The sequence below is a fragment of the Saccopteryx leptura genome, chromosome 1, assembly GCF_036850995.1.
Source record: "Saccopteryx leptura isolate mSacLep1 chromosome 1, mSacLep1_pri_phased_curated, whole genome shotgun sequence".
NCBI classification, from domain to species: domain Eukaryota; kingdom Metazoa; phylum Chordata; class Mammalia; order Chiroptera; family Emballonuridae; genus Saccopteryx; species Saccopteryx leptura.
Window position 1 is genome coordinate 174,640,488 of NC_089503.1, and position 17,896 is coordinate 174,658,383.

Sequence of the window (17,896 nt, forward strand, 5' to 3'; positions counted from 1 at the left end):
CAAAACAGCTGGCGCCGCACTCACTGGCCAGTGAAGCTTGGAGGTCTGATCAGGCAAGGTGGCGTCGAGGCACTTAATTACAGCGCAAAGATCTCATTATAGAGTCTTCTCGGCTCCCCTCCTAGGCTTGCAGCTTGAAGTGTGAGTGACAAATTGCCTCAAGTAGGTCTCTAAGGCCTGTGTGCAAAGGAGTGACACTGCCTCCTCTCTCCATGCCAAACCCATTGGGGGGCGGTGGAGATGGAGGGGTGCCCCCACTCTGCTGTGCGGGTGGAGTGGGGAAGGGTCTATAAGGGTACCCAGGCAGTGCTGAGAGCTGGCAGCCTCAGCCCCAGGCCTTGACCGTAAGCCACACTTTGTGGGGGTGGGCCCATATTTCCCTGTTTGCTAGGTGGGACCCAGAGCACAGGTGGGGAGATTGATACATGGCACCTGCTTACCCTGCTTGACCCTGCTTCCCATGTGGACAGTGCAAGACCAGCAGGGGCCTTAATTACCACATAAGCCGGAGCACTGGGAATATATAGGGAAGGGACGAACATTCCAGGTAGTCTTCTGGCCTCCCAGGGACTTCCAAAGCCCTCTCCCCAGGTTGACACTTGGTTTTGGATATGGGTTCCAGCCACCTGACCCCAGGGACTCACATCAGACCTGAGAGGACCCTTATGTCCTGTCTACCTGGCTCTGTCTTTCAACAGGTGAGGTCATTGGGGAAATGATAACTTCAACCTGAATGGCCAGGACAGTTTAGGATCATCTCAACTTATGGCCCTTGATACGAGCTTCGGTTCTCTCTCCAGTGTGGCAGGGAGGGGATCAATGTGTGATCAATGTCGTTGCTGGTTAGGGCAAGGGGCCGTCACTTGCTTTTTGTCCATTAAAATCCAGAATAGTGTACACACCCTCAGGGGCACTCCCAGACAGAGCCTTTTAGAGGTTTTGTGTCACTGCCCTGTTTAAACCTTCAGTCACTTCCCTGTGCGCTGAGAATAAAATCCAGATTCCATATCTAGGCTTCATGAGAACAGAAGTTATATCTGATCTGTTTACTACATCAAATCCAGTATCTGAAAAGTGTCTCCCAATAAATATCTGTTGCCAAATGAATGAACGAATGAGTGATATTAGCAGTCTTCATTGTAAAGGAAAAGTTAGAACTCAAAAAACTGGTAACAAGCATTAGTGATTATTTCTAAGAAAAGGTAATGGCCAAACAAGCTTCAGGGTAGTACAGATACCAAGGTTGATCACGGACTTTTAAAAACTAACCAGCAATCACATCTTCAGCTACAGACCCTGAGCTACTTGCTAGAAATACAAATCTGAATACAATTTGTCTTTTGGTATCAAGGAACTCACTGCTCAGAGGGGAAGATGGGCATAACATATGTACCTAACTCTGTCTGGAAGCCCCTGCATCCGGGACCTGGTGATGCCGTTGTGTCAGGTGAAAAGATAAGGATTATTTTGTCAGCTGGATAGGACAGAGGAAGAATATTCCTGGCCAAAGAAATGAGGGGAGAAGGGAGGGGGCTCACTTGGGGAACTGCCGCGGGGGATCCAGCAGATGGTGTTAAGCCATGGAGTGACATCACACCTTTATATCTGCATATTAGGTGTGGAACTCTTAACAGCATTGTATAGACTAAAGGGGGAAAGGGAATGGGTGATCATTAGAAAATAAGCCTAGTTAGGAAGCTACTGCTATTGTCCAAGCCTGGCCAGGGCACACAGGAGAGGCGCCCATCTACTTCTCCACCCCTCCCCCTCTCCTTCCTCTCTGTCTCTCTCTTCCCCTCCCGCAGCCAAGGCTCCACTGGAGCAAAGTTTGCCTGGGCGCTGAGGATGGCTCTGTGGCCTCTGCCTCAGGTGCTAGAATGGCTCTGATTGCGGCAGAGCGATGCCCCAAGATGGGCAGAGCATCATCCCCTGGTGGGCGTGCCGGGTGGATCCCGGTCGGGCGCATGCTCCCCGTTTCCAGCTTCGGAAAAATACAAAAGAAAAAAAAAAGAAAAGATAATCAGATTGTAAATAAGAACAGTGATATTCATTCATTTTGGCCAATGAAACTGTAGGAAAGGCTAATTTAATCTATGGTAATAGGATAGGCCACAGCTACATAATTTGTGGGGTCCACTGCATTTTACTATGTGTAAATTATACCTCAATACAGTTGATTTAAAAAACCCCTGTGCTATTTACTTTGCCCTTGCCCTATGCCAGCCATTTTGCTAAGCATTTTATAATATTAACACTTCAGTGTGTGTGTGTGTGTGTGTGTGTGTGTGTGTGTGTGTGCGCGCGCGTGGTTATGTGTATCGCATCTTCTTGATCCACTGATGGACATAGACAGACGTCTAGGTTGCTTCCATAGCTTGGCTATTGTAAATAATGCTGCAAAGAACATGGGGGTGCATAAATCTTTCCAAAGTGTGTTTTTATTTTCTTCAGATAAATACCCAGAAGTGAAATTTCTGGGTCACATGGCAGCTCTATTTTTAATTTTTTGAGAAACCTTCATACTGTTTTCCACTATGGCCGCACCAGTCTGCATTCCCACCAACAGTGTACAAAGGTTCCCTTTCTTCCACATCCTTGCCAGCACTTGTTATCTGTTGACTTTTTGATAACAGCCATTCTAACAGGTGTGAGGTGATATCTCATTGTGGTTTTTATTTGCATTTCCCTGACGATGAGTGACGTTGAGCATCTTTTCATGTGTGTGCGACAGGCCAGCTATTATTTTAATATTGACAATGGTTTGATAAGGTAGGCATTATTCTTCCTATTTCTCAGATAAGAAACTGAGGTTTAGCCTGACCTGTGGTGGCGCAGTGGATAAAGCGTCAACCTGGAAACACTGAGGTTGCCGGTTCGAAACCCTGGGCTTGCCTGGTCAAGGCGCATATGGGAGTTGATGCTTCCTGCTCCTCCCCCCTTCTCTCTCTCTCTCTCTCCTCTCTATAATGAATAAATAAAATCTAAAAAAAAAATTTAAAAAGAAACTGAGGTTTAGAGAGATTGAAAAACTCATCCAAGGTAACCACACTTATGTAACACATAAGTTACACAACCTCTTCTTCAGTTTCTCCACTTGTAAAATGGGGATGATAATGGTTCAGAGGGTTGTGGTGAAAATTCAAGCACTCGATGCATGTGTAGTGCTTAAAACAGTAGGACTCATCATAAGCACTTGAAAACACTGGTTATTAATATTGTATCCTACCACCAGCATGGTGCTTGTTTCATAAGAGCATTGTGTCAGGGAGTGAGGTTTCTAAGGCAGCAATGCAACAGCTGGCCCAGGACAATCCATGACCAGGGATCCCCGGCGACTCCTTGCCCAGGAAACGCTGTGCTGTCACAGCCTGTGAGTGAGGACAGCCTCAGAGGGAAGTGAAATGCAGAAGGGGCTTGGGGCTTAGAGACATGAGATGGACTAGAGATAGAGGGCACGCTCCTCTTGGGCAGAGGGAAGGGACCCAGGAAGACAACTCTGGCAGGAGCAACTGGAGACCAGACAGCTAGGAAGGTAGTCAGTTAGGAGCCACGGGGATTTTGCATTCACCCTGTAAGGTGTGAGGAGGCCTCAGAGTTGTCAGAGCTGGAAGGAGGTTGCCCTGTCATGAAAGCAGATTGGGAAGCATTTGTTTAACATCTTCGCACCAGACTGAGCAGTGGAGGGGAGCTGCTGACTCCCCAGCGCAGAATAACTAGGGTGATTATAAAAGAATATTTGCTCTGAAGAGAGCAGTCAGTAATCAGAATAGATTTCAATATTTAATAGGGTGTTTCTCAAATTTTTCTTGACCCAACCAAAGAATACATTTTACACCAGTAGTCAGCATGCATGCACACACACACACACACACACACACGCACACACACGCACACACACGCACACACACACACACACACAATTGATACAGAAGTTACATGAAATAGTCTCTTCTCTTATTATGTGCAGTGCATTCTGAAATTTTCTATCCTATTCCATTGTTTTATTTTCTTCTTTCTAAAATTTTTTATTGGCTTTATTGGGGTGACATTGGTTAATAAAATTATATAGGTTTCAGGTGTACAGTTGTATAATATATCATCTGAGTATTGTATTGTGTGTTCATCACCTCAAGTCAAGTCTCCCTTCATCATTATGTATTCCCCTTTTCCTCTCCTCTACCCCCACCCCTTTTCCCTCTGGTAATCACCATACAATAGTCTGTGACTATGAGGTTGTTTGGAATTTTTTCTTAATCCCTTCTATTCTATTTTTTAAAAATACTGGACATTAATCAAAGTCCCATGATGCTCAAGAAGTCTCATTCTGCCATTGGAACCTTGCTTTCCAAAATTATGCTAATGTCCATTGCTAACACTTAGGGCACCTGCTTGAGCTTTATATATATATATTCACTGCCTCCACCCCACGTGCCTGCTTTGCAAGTGAACGGGAGGGTGACATAACTTCTAACCAGTAGCACAGCTGGGATTTGAGTTCCACTCGATGCTAAAACCCCCGGTATTGTCAGCCATTGTGTTTCAAGGATCTAAGAACAAGAAATTGGGAAGTCACAGTGGCCAAGTTGCCCACATCCTGAACGCCCTGAAGGAAGCCCAAGAATAAAATAGAAATGTCAACAAACTGAGCAGGGCGCCGGCCAAGCCAGAGTGTACACCACCGCCAAGATCTCCGTTCACAGAGAACGTGCTGTATTGTTTTCAAAATGGGCACATGTTCAAATAACCCCTATAAGCAGAAGGCAGAAAGGCCAGCCCTTGCTGTCCCCCCCACCCTGTCACTGCAATCCCTTGGAGCCCTGGCTCAGCATGGCCCTAGCTCAGCATAGCCACGAGAAACAGATTTTTTATAGACTTTGTTTTTCAATCTAGAGGAGGGTGTAGAAACACAGCCTGCTGGACCAGGAAAGACTCCATCCACCCCATCTGGCCTGCACGGAGGGGACACTGGGAGCCTGTCAGCCCAGGGAGGGGTCTGGGGAGGAGAGCATGTGGCTAGAGAGACAGGGAGGCTTTATAAATAACTCTGCCCTCCCTCTGCCTTGCAACCAGGGCACCATGACAGGCTGTGAAATTAAATGAAGAGCGAGCAGGGCCCGGGAGGAGCAGTCGGGCAGCTAAGGGGTGTGTGTGTGTGTGTGTGTGTGTGTGTGTGTGTGTGTGTGTGTGTGTGTGCGCGCGTGCGTGCATGTGTGAAACAGACACAGAGAGAAGCCTCTGAACCCCATGTGTATTTCTGATCTCCCTCCCTGTTTAAAAACAGAATCAAACTCTCCTACTTCGAGGTTTGTCTGCCCACGCCCAAACTCCCGGCCAGTCTGTGTCTACCCTCGTCCTCACAGGATACCACAGACTACTTCTCAGGGAAGATTGCCTTTGAAATTTCACATCTGACACCCTCTGGTCCGGAGTGTAAGGGTGATTAGGCATCCTGTTCTCAAACAGGGGCACCGGAAATTAAACCAGATCTTCTGGGGAGAGGGACAGGCTCTTCTGCGGAGCCCAGCCTCCCCTCTCTGGTCTGCCTTGGGAAGTCGAGATGTGCTACAAACCTACTCCCTCAGAGTTGTGTCCCTGAGGCAGGGAGATGACTTCTGGGACATGCTGGAATGTCCGGGGTGAAAACTCTATTTGGGAACGGGTGTTCATCTTTGCAAGGAGGTTAAGCGTTTCCTTCACTAGCTCTACTCTGTGGCTGGTTCTTTGATTCCACCTCCTTCAAAGTCCCCTTCTCTGTTGAAGCCTCTCTCTTAGACCTTCATGTTTCCCCCTCCCTCATACCCTTCCCTGTGCCAGCAGCCTCCCTGCTCTGAAGCTGACCCAAAGGAATTCCTGTAATGCTATGGACTTCATTGTGATCCCCCAAATCTCACCATAAAGCCCTAACCCACAATGTGATGTTATTTGGAGGTGGGGTGTCCAGGAGACAATTAAGAGTAGATTGAGGTCCTGGCTGGGTGGTTCACTGGATAGAGCATCGTCCCAGCACACAGAGGTCACTCATGATGGGATTTGTAGCTTTAGAAGGAGGGGAAGAGCCTGACCTGTGGTGGCACAGTGGATAAAGCGTCGACCTGGAAATGCTAAGGTCGCTGGTTCAAAACCCTGGGCTTGCCTGGTCAAGGCACATATGGGAGTTGATGCTTCCAGCTCCTCCCCCTTCTCTCTCTGTCTCTCTCTCCTCTCTCTCTCCCTCTCTGTCTCTCTCTCTCCCTTTCTCTCTCCTCTCTAAAAATGAATAAAAAAAAAATTAAAAAAAAAAAAAGAAGGAGGGGATGACAGAGCAGCTCCAGCAGATTGATGCATCCTACAAGTAATTCTCAGGCTACATGAAGATGTAGCATTTATTGAGCGTGGCACTCATCGAGGAACTAGAGAATGTTGAAGTCTGAGATGCTACTGTCCAGTTTTTAAGGAACATACAGTCTGGTTGGTGATATAAAACTCACTATAAGGCAAAGATATATATTAAGGTTTCTGAATGGGATCAAGTCCTTATGCAGATCAGCATATTCTGGGCACATTTGGCTCAAGAGTGCCCATTAGCCGATATACACAGTCATGCCTACAGCCACACTTTTCTTCTCAAATCCTTGGTAGCTAGTCTGTGTGATCACATTGGAATGAAGTAAAGAGACATCTGCAGCTTGAGTGTCTCTAGTGTCAATTCCCAGAGTGACCTTCACAAATGGCATCATACGAGTTAAGTTCATAACTTAAACCAGTGGCTTTTGCCAAGTGGCTGCAACAGTGACACAAGGAAGACACACCTGGCCCTGGAACCTTTAATCAACTTGACTTCGATGGAGTCTGGCCGCTTTCTTTGGATGATTTTGAAGCCAGAGTCGGACATATCTCCTTGCTCACTGCCTTCCATCGCTTGATTAAATATTTACCTAATAATTTCCTTTACTTCGGCTAGGGGAAGAGTTTCTCGAACTTGAGGATAACCTTTGAGTGACTTTGTCCTCATAGTCCCTCCGAAGGATGTGAATTTGCTCCAAGCTCTGGGATTGAGGTGTTAGCCACCTCTTCCGGGGTTCTCTCAATGAGAAAGGCTTGATGTCAAGTTCAGCTTTTCTTCTCTCTACAGGAGCCAGCTGTTACAGAATTATGAAAAGCTGTTCCTTAGAACACGCTGCCCACTCCTAGAAATCTCCCTGAGACCTACAGATCCTGTGGGAGTCCATTTATATAATGCCAAACGAAAGAGTTTGCCACAGACAGAGAACTTCAACATCCTCAGATAAATAACTCTGCAAGGGAGAAAATGCAAATCATGGCGTAAAGGGGGCCTCCAATTCCACACAGCGCATACCAATGCGGCTTTACCCTTTAGCAGTATTGTGCCTACTTATTTTGTGCAGATAGATGCCCTGCGTGAATTTGTTTCCTGACTGTTAGAAAAAGAAAGACTATTAGCTGTTTGGTTTTCCCTTTGGAAACCCAACAGGCACGAGGTCAGGTGCCAAGTCTTTGAACACCAGGCTTAGGCAGTGACCACACTTGAGAGCATCACTTCAAGCAGGACTGAATAGGTTAAAGCAAGTCCAGAGGAAGGGGCAGGCAAGTCTCAACTCAGTGATTGAAGGTCCCCCTAAAGTGCAGAACCTAGAAATTCTGTAGTAGAAGGGCAACATGTGAATTCCCTCCTGTTCCTTTCTCTAGGTCGGTACATCCTGATTCTCTCCTCTTTAAAAGCAAAGCGATGGCTAGGCCTGGGATGTTCCTACAGAGTGAAGGTCTGTCTTCTGTGTCCAGAGCAGAGCCCACCATGTGTATGTCGAATAAGTATTTGTTAGAAAGGGGGATGGGTGTTGGATGGAGAGGCGATCGCTATCAATCCTGACAGCAGGCAGTAGAAGGGTAGAGAAAGAAGGAGAAAGAAAAGACAGAAGGAGAAAGAGGAAGAGGAAGAAGAGGAGGAGAAAAGGAGGAAGGAGAAGTCAGGGCAGATGGAACGTGCAGTGGGTTTGGGCACTGTGATCGTGGGTTAGCAGAGACCTCATTGCACATTTACTGAGCGGCCCATGGTATGTGGCATCAGATACCCTGCCTAGGTGGTAAGACTGCTTCTGGTTCCATAGCTCTCCCTCTCTGCCCACCCTCTGTGAAGTAGGTGCACCTGCCTCCTTCAGAGCACAGAAGGAGGAAGACTCGAATATGGAGAGCAGCCACCATGTGGGAGTGTGGACTCTGCCAGGCGCTATCCTAAGCAGTCTATCTCATCATTGTCTTTAATCTCTCAGCAAACTGTGAGCTGGGTGCTGTTAGCATCCTCACTCACGGGGGAAGGATGGGAGGCTTAAGCGTCAGTGATCTTGCCTGACTTTGCTTTTGTAAGTGACAGAGCTGACATTTAAATCCAGGTCTGCTGAGTTTCAATGCCCAGGAGTTCAAGTAGACATTACTGTCCAAGTGCCCACTCCAGGTGCCCAGAAAACCCAAAGCTGGCATGGCTAACCCAGCGTTGGGGGCCCCTGAGGGTCTGCAGGGCCAGAGCGCTCCTGAGAGGCTGGACATGCCCATCCAAGATGGTACTGGACCAAAATGGAGAAGGCAGCCTGTGACCTATGGACTTGTGAATTCAATGCTGGTGTTAGACAAGCATCCGACTCAATTCTTAAACAGAGGATTCCTGATAAGCCCTAGATACAGATGTGGTGGTTGATACAAACCACTATATACTTATAGTGGTAGTCAACCTGGTCCCTACCGCCCACTAGTAGGCATTCCAGCTTTCATGGTGGGTGGTAGCGGAGCAACCAAAGTATAAATAAAAAGACAGATTTAACTATAGTAAGTTGTTTTATAAAGATTTATTCTGCCAAACTTAGCAAAAATCCGACATCAAGTACTTGGTAAGTAATTATTATTATATGCTTTAACTTGCTGTAACTCTGCTTTATAAATTTTATAAAATCAAGTTACTTCCCTACTTTATAAATCATTATTACTGTGGAACTGGTGGGCAGTGAGAAAATTTCACTACTAACAGAAATATAAAAGTGGGCGGTAGGTATAAAAAGGTTGACTACGCCTGTTATAAATGAACGAACAACAGGTCACAGCAGACTAACCTCATTCTTCTTTATGGTTTTGCTCTCCTGATGGTTTCGGGGGTGTCGGAGATGCTCTTGTAGACAGATTTCCACAGGGGGTCTGCTCCAGTGTCCCCTGATATCTGTGAGGACTGATTGAGAGAAATATCTACTTCCTTCGCTCTTACCCCCCTCCTACAAAATACATAGTGGGTGCACCTGCTTCAGAGAATAGGAAATGCTACACAATCGGGACAGAACTGATTTAAGGAATTTTCTGGGACTCCAGGATGCGGGAACGGGGGGGGGGGGTACCATTAATGTCTGCCCCTTCTGACCAATGGGTCAAGAACTGCCACTGAGGCCAGTACTGTGGCTGGTGTCCCTGTCCCCACCCTTATCCTGACCAAGGTGGTTGCTGAGTTTCTAGAATGTAGAACCCTCCTAAAGGGCTGCTGGGGGGCTGCTCCTGAGCCCCACATGCCAGAGGGAGAAGCAGCTGGAAGGAGTGTCACACACTGTTGGTGGGGACAGAAGAAGCAAGAAGCAAGTATTTGACTCTGAATTAAAAAAAAACAAAACTTTTTTTTAAAGCGAGGAAAAAGAATTTTTACCCTGTCAGAGCTGGAAGTGATCTTTGAGACCATCTGTTGTGCTCCCTTATGTACCAATGAGGACCCTGGGGCCTGGAGGGGTCCCCTAGTGGCAGCCCCAAGCTGTGCTTGAGTGACCCTGACTCCTAGGCCCGTGCTCCACAAAATCATGGTTCTCCATCTCACCCTAGTGACTTCTCATTCTCCTAAGTGACCACTTACCTCCTGAGCTTACTCCTGGGCTCTGGCCCTGAGTCACCTCTTCGGTTCCATCTCTGTCCCCCGTCCCCCTCTTCATAGCCTCCCCTTCTTCCCTCAGCCGGCTCTCCACCTGGGACCTTACGGCCCTAAAGCACAGAACTCTCTCCTTTTACAACCCCATTCTCCAGCTCTCCTGTACCTCTGACACCCCCCCACACACCCCCTGTACCAGCTCTGCTCTGCTGCCCGAGGGCACCTCCCTGGGTGCCAGGCCTGGGGCCCGGGGTCCTGTGCTTGGTGCTCCCAGTTTGTAGCTGTCTGTTCACCAGTCCTCACTTCCCACACGACTACAGAACACAGGCAGGCCCTGCACACAGCAGGTGCTTAATAACTATTTATTAGCTGTAACTGGGTCTATAAATATTTCTCACGGGCTCCAAGCAGAAAATACTAGTCTTGCTATTTCTTCAGGCTCCAGCCTGCCCCCTTGCCCCAAAACTCTATGTGCATCGGCTGGCATTTGGTTTCTTTATCCCATGGTCTTGGAGGACCAGGGTCTGGGGTCCCTGCAGGCTCTGAGTATGTTGGTAAGTCTCCTACTTAGGTATCTGGGACACTCACTGTGCCTCGCGGGTCCCCCAAACTTGGTTTCTGCCCAGCGTGGAGCCGGCATGCTGCCTGCCACGGCAGTTAAACACAACTGTGTCGACACCCCACACTCGATGTTAAAGTTTTATGGTGCCGAGCCGATGTGAGCAGCAAGCAGTGCTTGACCTGACAAGTGACTGCGGCTCTCGGGGGCCCTGTTCTGCGAGACCAGGCATCTCTACTGGGGACCTTCCTTTTTATCACCCTGGAAATGCATGGGCATTAACTTTTACGCTTTAAATCCAAAATGGACAATAAATCTAGGGAAGCAGGTTAGTGTTGATCCCCAGGGCTGCCTACGGAGGAGGCCTGAGTCCTTCAGAGTCCTTGGGGAGGCTTCTGAGGTTGTCCTGCCCTCCCTGAGCAGAACTTTCTGTGGCACTCAGGGAGGGCAGTGCTGGGGGGGGAAGGGAGGGCAGAGGGCCGAGGGTCAAGGATTGACCATTTTTCTTTGCACAGAAAGCTTAGCACATAGAAGCCAGGGAGGGGCTTCCGGGGCGAGGTCTGAGGGGACTTGGTAGGACACATTTTATCCATCCGCTTGGGCCAGCTCCAAACCAGCTCCTTCTGCAAACACGTCAGAGGCGGGCAGGGACAAAGGTAGGTCAATGGTGCGTAGGGACACATGCATCACCCCACCGATACCCTCCATCACACTGGGAACACAGCTGTCACTTACCAAGTGCTTACTGTGCACTGTCACTTAGAGCAACTGTCATCCTCTCCATAACCCAGAGGAAGGCAGAGGTGAACGATCTCTAATCTCTGCGTGAAGAAACTGAGGCCCGGGAAGGGCAGTTACTCGTCCAAGTACACGCCAGTTAATGGCAGAGTCCGGCTTTGAAGTCAGCTGTCTCCCGTTGCACAGCTTTAGCTCTCACAAGCTGTTTCGCTGCCCCTGTGGGGGATTCACAGGGACCAAGGTCGTGCGGGGAGGGCTGCCCAGCACTGCCTGGTGTGGGGGGAGGGAGCAAAGGAGTGGAGAAGTGTCCGCACCCAGCAGTGTGGCCCACAAGACTTTGCACTGGACACCCACCTGTCCAGCCTGCTGTGTGGCCGGGGCACACCACTTCTGCAGGAAGAAGGGGCAGGCTGCCCGAGTGCCAGCTGCTGGCATGGCTAGAATTAGGTGGGAATGGCCCTAAAGATCCCACACCAGCAAGCCATAGCCTTGCAATTAAAAAAAAAAAAAAAAAAAAGCTATGTGGAAGCAAAGTGTGAAGATGTCCTGTGACTTCTGCTGGGCTTGTGACAGGGGACACATCAGTCAGAAACCCATTGCTCCATGGTTCCTTGAAGTACCCACTTATGTAAACACCTCAGGTCGCCTGACCTGTGGTGGCGCAGTGGATAAAGTGTCAACCTGGAAACGCTGAGGTTGCCGGTTCAAAACCCTGAGCTTGCCTGGTCAAGGCACATATGGGAGTTGATGCTTTCTGCTCCTCCCCCCTTCTCTCTCTCTCTCTCTCCCCTCTCTATAATGAATAAATAAAATCTTAAAAAAAACAAACAAACAAAAAAAACAACAATAAACACCTCAGGCAGATGCCACAGACAGACACCCTGGGGCTTCCTTCTGCAGGCTCCCAACCTCGGTCCCCAAGGCGCCTCCCTCCCCAGAGCAGGCTGCGCTGGCCAGGGATGTCCTCTCACCACACCACACCTCCAGGCTCAATTCACAACACGGCTGGTGTGTTCTCACAGCCACTAATGCCTGAGGTGGTTCAAGAAAGATTGATTCTGTTCATACCCAGATGGCCTTCGGGAGCTTTGAAATGAAGAGTCAGAATAGGGACATGCTTAGGGCATCATGAGGATTCTTTCCTGCCACTGCAGCCCACTACAATGAAAGAATAAATAAATCACCATAATTAACATTTGTAGGTGAGATGCTGATGTGACCACAGACTAAAGGAACCGAGGTGGGGATTCAGGTTAGACATTGTCTGATGAGGTCAAAGAACAGATAATCCCTTCCTGTGAGCCTCAGTTCTTAGAACAATGTTGGCATGAATACATGGATATATGTGGCATCTGTGGCACCTGTCTCTCAGGTGCGGGGGCTAGACAGCAGCATGTATGCACCTGGCTCACAGGTGAGGGGGCTGCACGCTGCTGCTGTCTGCTTTGGGGTGGAGAACGGCTCCTGGAAGGAAATGAGACCAGCCTGGAGATAGCCGCACAAGCCCCGTCCCACCTGTTCAGTGGGAAGGGAGGCACTTACCTGGTGGTCTCTAAGACACTCCCTCCATTTAGGGGACATGGAAGGGAGGACAGGTATAGGCATGGGGAAGAGCGGAGACCTGGACTAACAGGAATGCTGGGAGGGCTGCCTGGTGGAGGTGGGCTCAAAATGAGCCCTGAATGTCCCCCACTCCCACCCAGCCTTCCAATGTCATTTCTCCTTGAGCGAACCAGGTGGTGCGAAAATCATCTCCTTCTATGGGGCTTGTAGTACAAGTTTGTGCCTATAGCAGGTGAGACCATCCGTGAACAGTTATAATTACTAAACACAGTGACTCACGTGCCCAGCACGCTGGTGCTGCCCACAGAGCCACTCACTCCCCAGGGAACCGGGCCGGGCCTCAGGGTCTCAACACTTTATCTCCGTCACCCGTGATCGCTGTCAATGCCCCACCCTGACCACCCAACTCCACGCCACTACGAAAGTCACACTTCAAACTGACATTCGCTTTTTAATTTTTAATCAGTCTGTGTCAAGAACAGGATTTGCTCGGGCTTCTGGCTCGCACAGCTCTATCGTGTAGCAAGGCAATGGGTCAGTTTGTTTACCTTCCTCTAAAACCCAGTGGGAGGAAAGGAACTGACTCCATGTATGGATTTGTATTTGAAAGACACTTTAGGACTTGGGACCGTTGTTGTTTTTTGTTATCAATCATTTCCTTAGGAACAACACCCAGTGGGCCCCGGGAGCCCTCGCTGCAGGAAGGCAGGTTGGCAGATGGGCAAGGCAGCCAGAAACCTTGGAAGGAGGCGGGCACAGCCGTCTTTGGGCTGGGAGGCTGGCCTGAGGACTTTTCAGGACAAAATAAGAGGGGAAAAAATAAATAAATTCAACCTCAGACTTTATTTGGAGGGAAAATGTGTTTACAGAAACAATTTCTGTTTTGGAAAAGAAAATATGGCTGCGTTTGGGAGTGAGGGCCAACATTCTTAAGAGTTAACTAGAGAGGACTCACAACTCTGAGATAAATGTGTCGAGTGGAATCTTTCTAAAATGGCGAAACAGAACATAAACCTCGCTTACTTTCTCCACCATGAGATGTATTTGAACACATTCTGGCCATGTGTAAAGTCACAAGACTTATTATCCAAAGCCATGAACCCAGGCGCTAGACCATGAACACAAATACAAACGTTATTTCACCAAAGGACAGCACGGAGTGCATGAACTCTACTCTTTGAAGCAACTTCCAGAAAGCAGAGTCTGCCTGAGTCTTGCCTTTCTCACTGGGACTGCCACCTCCTGCTGGAGTCTTGCTCTAAGTAGAAGTGTCCCGATCCAGGAAGATTGTCCAGACGTCGAACGAGAACCTTCCCTTTGGGAGCCTCCAGGGGGCACTCTGCTGCTCTTCCCAGCTCAACCCAGACTTCCCACAGAGGCTGATCCAGCCTAAATTGGAATCCAGAGACAGTTGGAAGCAGATTTTTTGGAAGCAAATTTACATAATGTGACATGCTTTCAGAGGACGCAGGTAGTACTCATGACATAAGTCAATGGGACGTGGGATTCAGTGGCAGGTGCGTGGGCCTGTCTCCTATCCCCCAGCATGAGATGCACTTGACACCTTCAATCCAGGCCCACACGGGGGTTTCCCCTCATCCTTTGTTTCCCATTGGTCTTGGCAAATCTTCCATTTAAAATATCTGTCACCGCAGTTTGTCAGTGTTTGTCACCCACCGTTGAGTCCGTGATGTACGATGTGAGTCACTGTCCCTGTGTGGACAAGTTAGAACATATCCCCCATTACCCCACGCTCTGTCCTTCTGTGGCCTCACACCAAGGTACAAGGTTCCCATCCCCAAAGGAGCAGTAGAATCATGGGGACTTGGCCTGGCTACGGATCTTCTTCCATTAGAGGGATCTCTATAAGAGAAGAGATGGTTATTGTTTAGTACACCGAACACACCACCTTGGTCTGCGACTATAAGCTTTATTAGAATATCCACAACTCCTGAAATCAGTAAGGAGAAGAAAACTTTAAGTTCCACGTAGCAGTTAATAATGAAAGAAACAGAATCTTCCACATAACAACTATATGCTGGGGAATCTCAGACCCAGCTCATAAAAACTAAAATGTTAGATTTTAACCTTGTCCCCTAACGGTCATATAAGCCAAGAGGAAACAAGTTCAAGTGCAGAGAGGCAGCAGGACCTGCAGCAAAAGGACTCAGTGCGACCCAGGAGACCCCTGTCTCTGCATTACTGCCACTGTTGTCGCTAGGAGCTGGAATCAGGGCCTCATTCGCAAAATGGGGCTGGTGTCCCCTCCCCTGGGAAACACCCCTATTTAGACTGAAACATTTTTCCTACTTTACATGAGCCACGGTCTGCCTTTCCTGTGACAAGCAGACATACATATATTACATATATTCTACTTCACGCCTGGCAAAAATAACCTGTGTGTACACAGAGCTTCTCCGGGACCAGGCCAGGGTCTCACCTCCTGGCATGTGTGTGTTACCCTCATCCTAAGGACCACTTTTAGAAACCCTGCCTAATTAAGGGAAAAAGGGGAAAAGCATCCTATATCTTAAAGATGCTGTGAAAACCAAGTACCAGCCACCGGAGCCCCTCTGCTCTGGATGGCCCAGTGCCCTTCTATGCCTCCTGAAACTTCAGTCAATGGGCGCATCATTTGTGGGATGATGACAACTCCTCCTACTAACTGGCCTGGCCTGTGGCTTCCACATGCAGAGGGAGCAAGAAGCAATTTAAGCTGAGTGGGGGGGAAAGAGATGGATTCGGCTCCGCGCTGGCTCGAAGATGCAGATGCTGGGTGGAGATGCCTGTGTGCGCCAGGGTGTTCAGGCCTCGGGGCAGACACTTACCATCTGCAATGTCGATGCCCAGGCTGGTGGATGCCACCTCCCCTGCCGTGCTGGCGATTGGGTCAGTGCTGTCGGAAGTGGGGCGGGTGCCCCCTTGGCACATGGGAGAAGAATATAGACTCTGGAGCATCTCGGAAGAGCCCGAGACGCTATCACCAGGTTCTGACTCCCCTGGGGCTGTGTCCGTGTCCTCTGAGCCGGGGTATGCTGGGGGGCTCTGGTCATCCACGGGCAAGGGGCAGCCTTGGCCCGCAGAGGCCAGGTACCCGGGGCCTAAGGCACTCCTGCCGCCCCGCACAGCCTCATCGTAGGATGGGAGCATGACGGGCACACCGTCCACCACCACGAAGTCAGGGTCGCTGCCGGAATTCCTGGGAGGCCCCCTGTGCAAAGAAAAGTGAGGCTTTGTCAGGGACATGCCACCCCAGGAATGGAGCCACCAGTGCCCCTGACTGCAGCTGAGGGCCTCAGGGCCCACGATGTGCAGCAGACCCCAGCATGGATGTGCTGCGGAAGAACCAGCCTCCCACCTAGGCCTCCTCTGGCAGATGGCGCTGTTGCCATGGCCCCTCAGGGGAGCAGAGGTTTCTTCTCCTCTTTTTTGTGCCCTCCTGCCTGTCCCCTCTACTCTCTCTTCACGCTTCCTTCCTCCCCCTTGGGCCTCTGGTCATAACCTGGTGGGAAGGGGACCGTGTGGCCCATTCCAACCGAGCATCAGTGGGCCTCCCTGGTGTCTCTTGGGAAGGCTGCCAGAGCAGAACAGCTCCACTAAGAGTATAGGAAACTTGGGACATTACGTGCCCACAGGGAAAGGGGAACCCCTGTGATGTTTATGCCTTTTTGCTTCCTGTTATAGTATTTTTAAAAAATCACTAATTTTTAGTCAAGATAGGAAAACAACAGGGAAAAAGAGCTTGGAGCACCATCTTACCACCTGACTCAAGATACATTGGAATCACGTCCACCTGCTGATCCAGTGGCTGCTTGCACATCAGTTACACATGTGCCACCTGCCGCAAGGGGTCCTGGAAGTGGGCAGACTGTCTCTCATCTCCACAGGCAGTCCCTTACGTACCATCCGTGCTGCTCCTGGCCCTTCCCCTTTCAGTCTCATCACCCTGCACATCTGAGCCCAGGGGACTGGAGCCCAAGCAGAGCCAAAGCCCCAGCCTCGTCCAACTACCACCCTTGGCTCCTGACCTCCTAACCAGAGTGCCGAATGAATGGTCAGTCTCTCCTCCCTTTGTCCCAGCCATAACACTCAGTTCCCACAGACACAGACATCAGCATGCCCTCTGTGTCTGTACCTGTGGGACCTGGAGAAAAAAACAAAAAAACAAAACTACTCCATTCTGGTCTTGCCCTTGTTATCTATTTGGCTAGATGAGCCCAACTTTTCCAAAAACAATTAGAACAATGTCAGATGAAAATTACTCCAGGGAGTAAAAAAAAAAATCAAGTGGAAGAATTTGAGGGAACATTTTTTAAAATCTTAATATTTAGTCGATATAACTTTTCTTCGAAGCATACATAGAAAAATAGCTCTTTGGACCGCTTTAATGGACTCCAATGTACCATAAATCACAGTGTGTAGTTTCGCGTTTCTTTATAATCCGCAGGCCTTTTTCTGATGGTGTAAGAGCTACACGAGAGAATATGGTCCTTTGATTCATAAGTAATAAGGCTGAAGAGCGAGAGAGCGGGTGGCAGGTTTGAGAGATGGTTCTGGCATGTCAGCAGAGCTGGCTCCAGAGCCAGGGCGCCAGTGACACTCCCGGGCCTGGTGAGGGATGCCAGTGGCCCCCAGACCTAGCACATGCCACCCTCCTTCTGCACTGAGCAGCCTTCTCTTCTCCAGGGTATGGCAGGCACGACCCTGGGGGTTAGTCTGCTCCCGTGGGCAAAAACAAGCGCCCTTTCCTGGTGCAGAAGGTCCCAAAAGGAGGAGATTGACAAGGGGACGGATTCCAAGGAAGGGAGGTTCCTCAGTGACAGCCGCTGTCTCCGTGAGCCCTGGCTCGTGTCCCATGACGCTCGGCGCCCTGCCTCCTTCTCCTAGTGTTCACGAACCCGTCCCTTTGCTTTCTAAATGACGTCTTCCAGAACGGTGATCTGCCAGCAGCAGGGCCAGGGACACTTCTTTGTCCCAAAGGGTGCTGTGAGAGAATGTGACAATCTCCTCTTTGGGGATGACGGGTGGGACAATGAAGACACCAACCCAAGCTCCTTCATGCAGCCCTGCACAGGCCCCGCTCTGCATGGTCAGGTCCTGCTTTGAGGCAAAGTCTCACTAGCCTGGTCCTCACCCCCCATCCAGAAGTT

At 49.4% G+C, this 17,896-nt stretch overlaps 1 protein-coding gene across 1 annotated transcript in view; it reads right to left on the reverse strand.

Moving 5' to 3' along the window:
* Positions 1-13,570: 13,570 nt before the first annotated feature.
* The window catches only part of SUSD4 (sushi domain containing 4), a 111,665-nt gene continuing 107,339 nt past the window's right edge, over positions 13,571-17,896 (reverse strand). Inside the window, exons 8-9 of the mRNA XM_066380577.1 lie at positions 15,575-15,957; positions 13,571-14,609 (exon numbers count right to left, since the gene is read on the reverse strand). Coding sequence (XP_066236674.1) covers positions 14,581-14,609; positions 15,575-15,957 — 412 coding nt within the window. The 3' untranslated portion in view covers positions 13,571-14,580. The remainder of the gene's footprint in view (positions 14,610-15,574; positions 15,958-17,896) is intronic.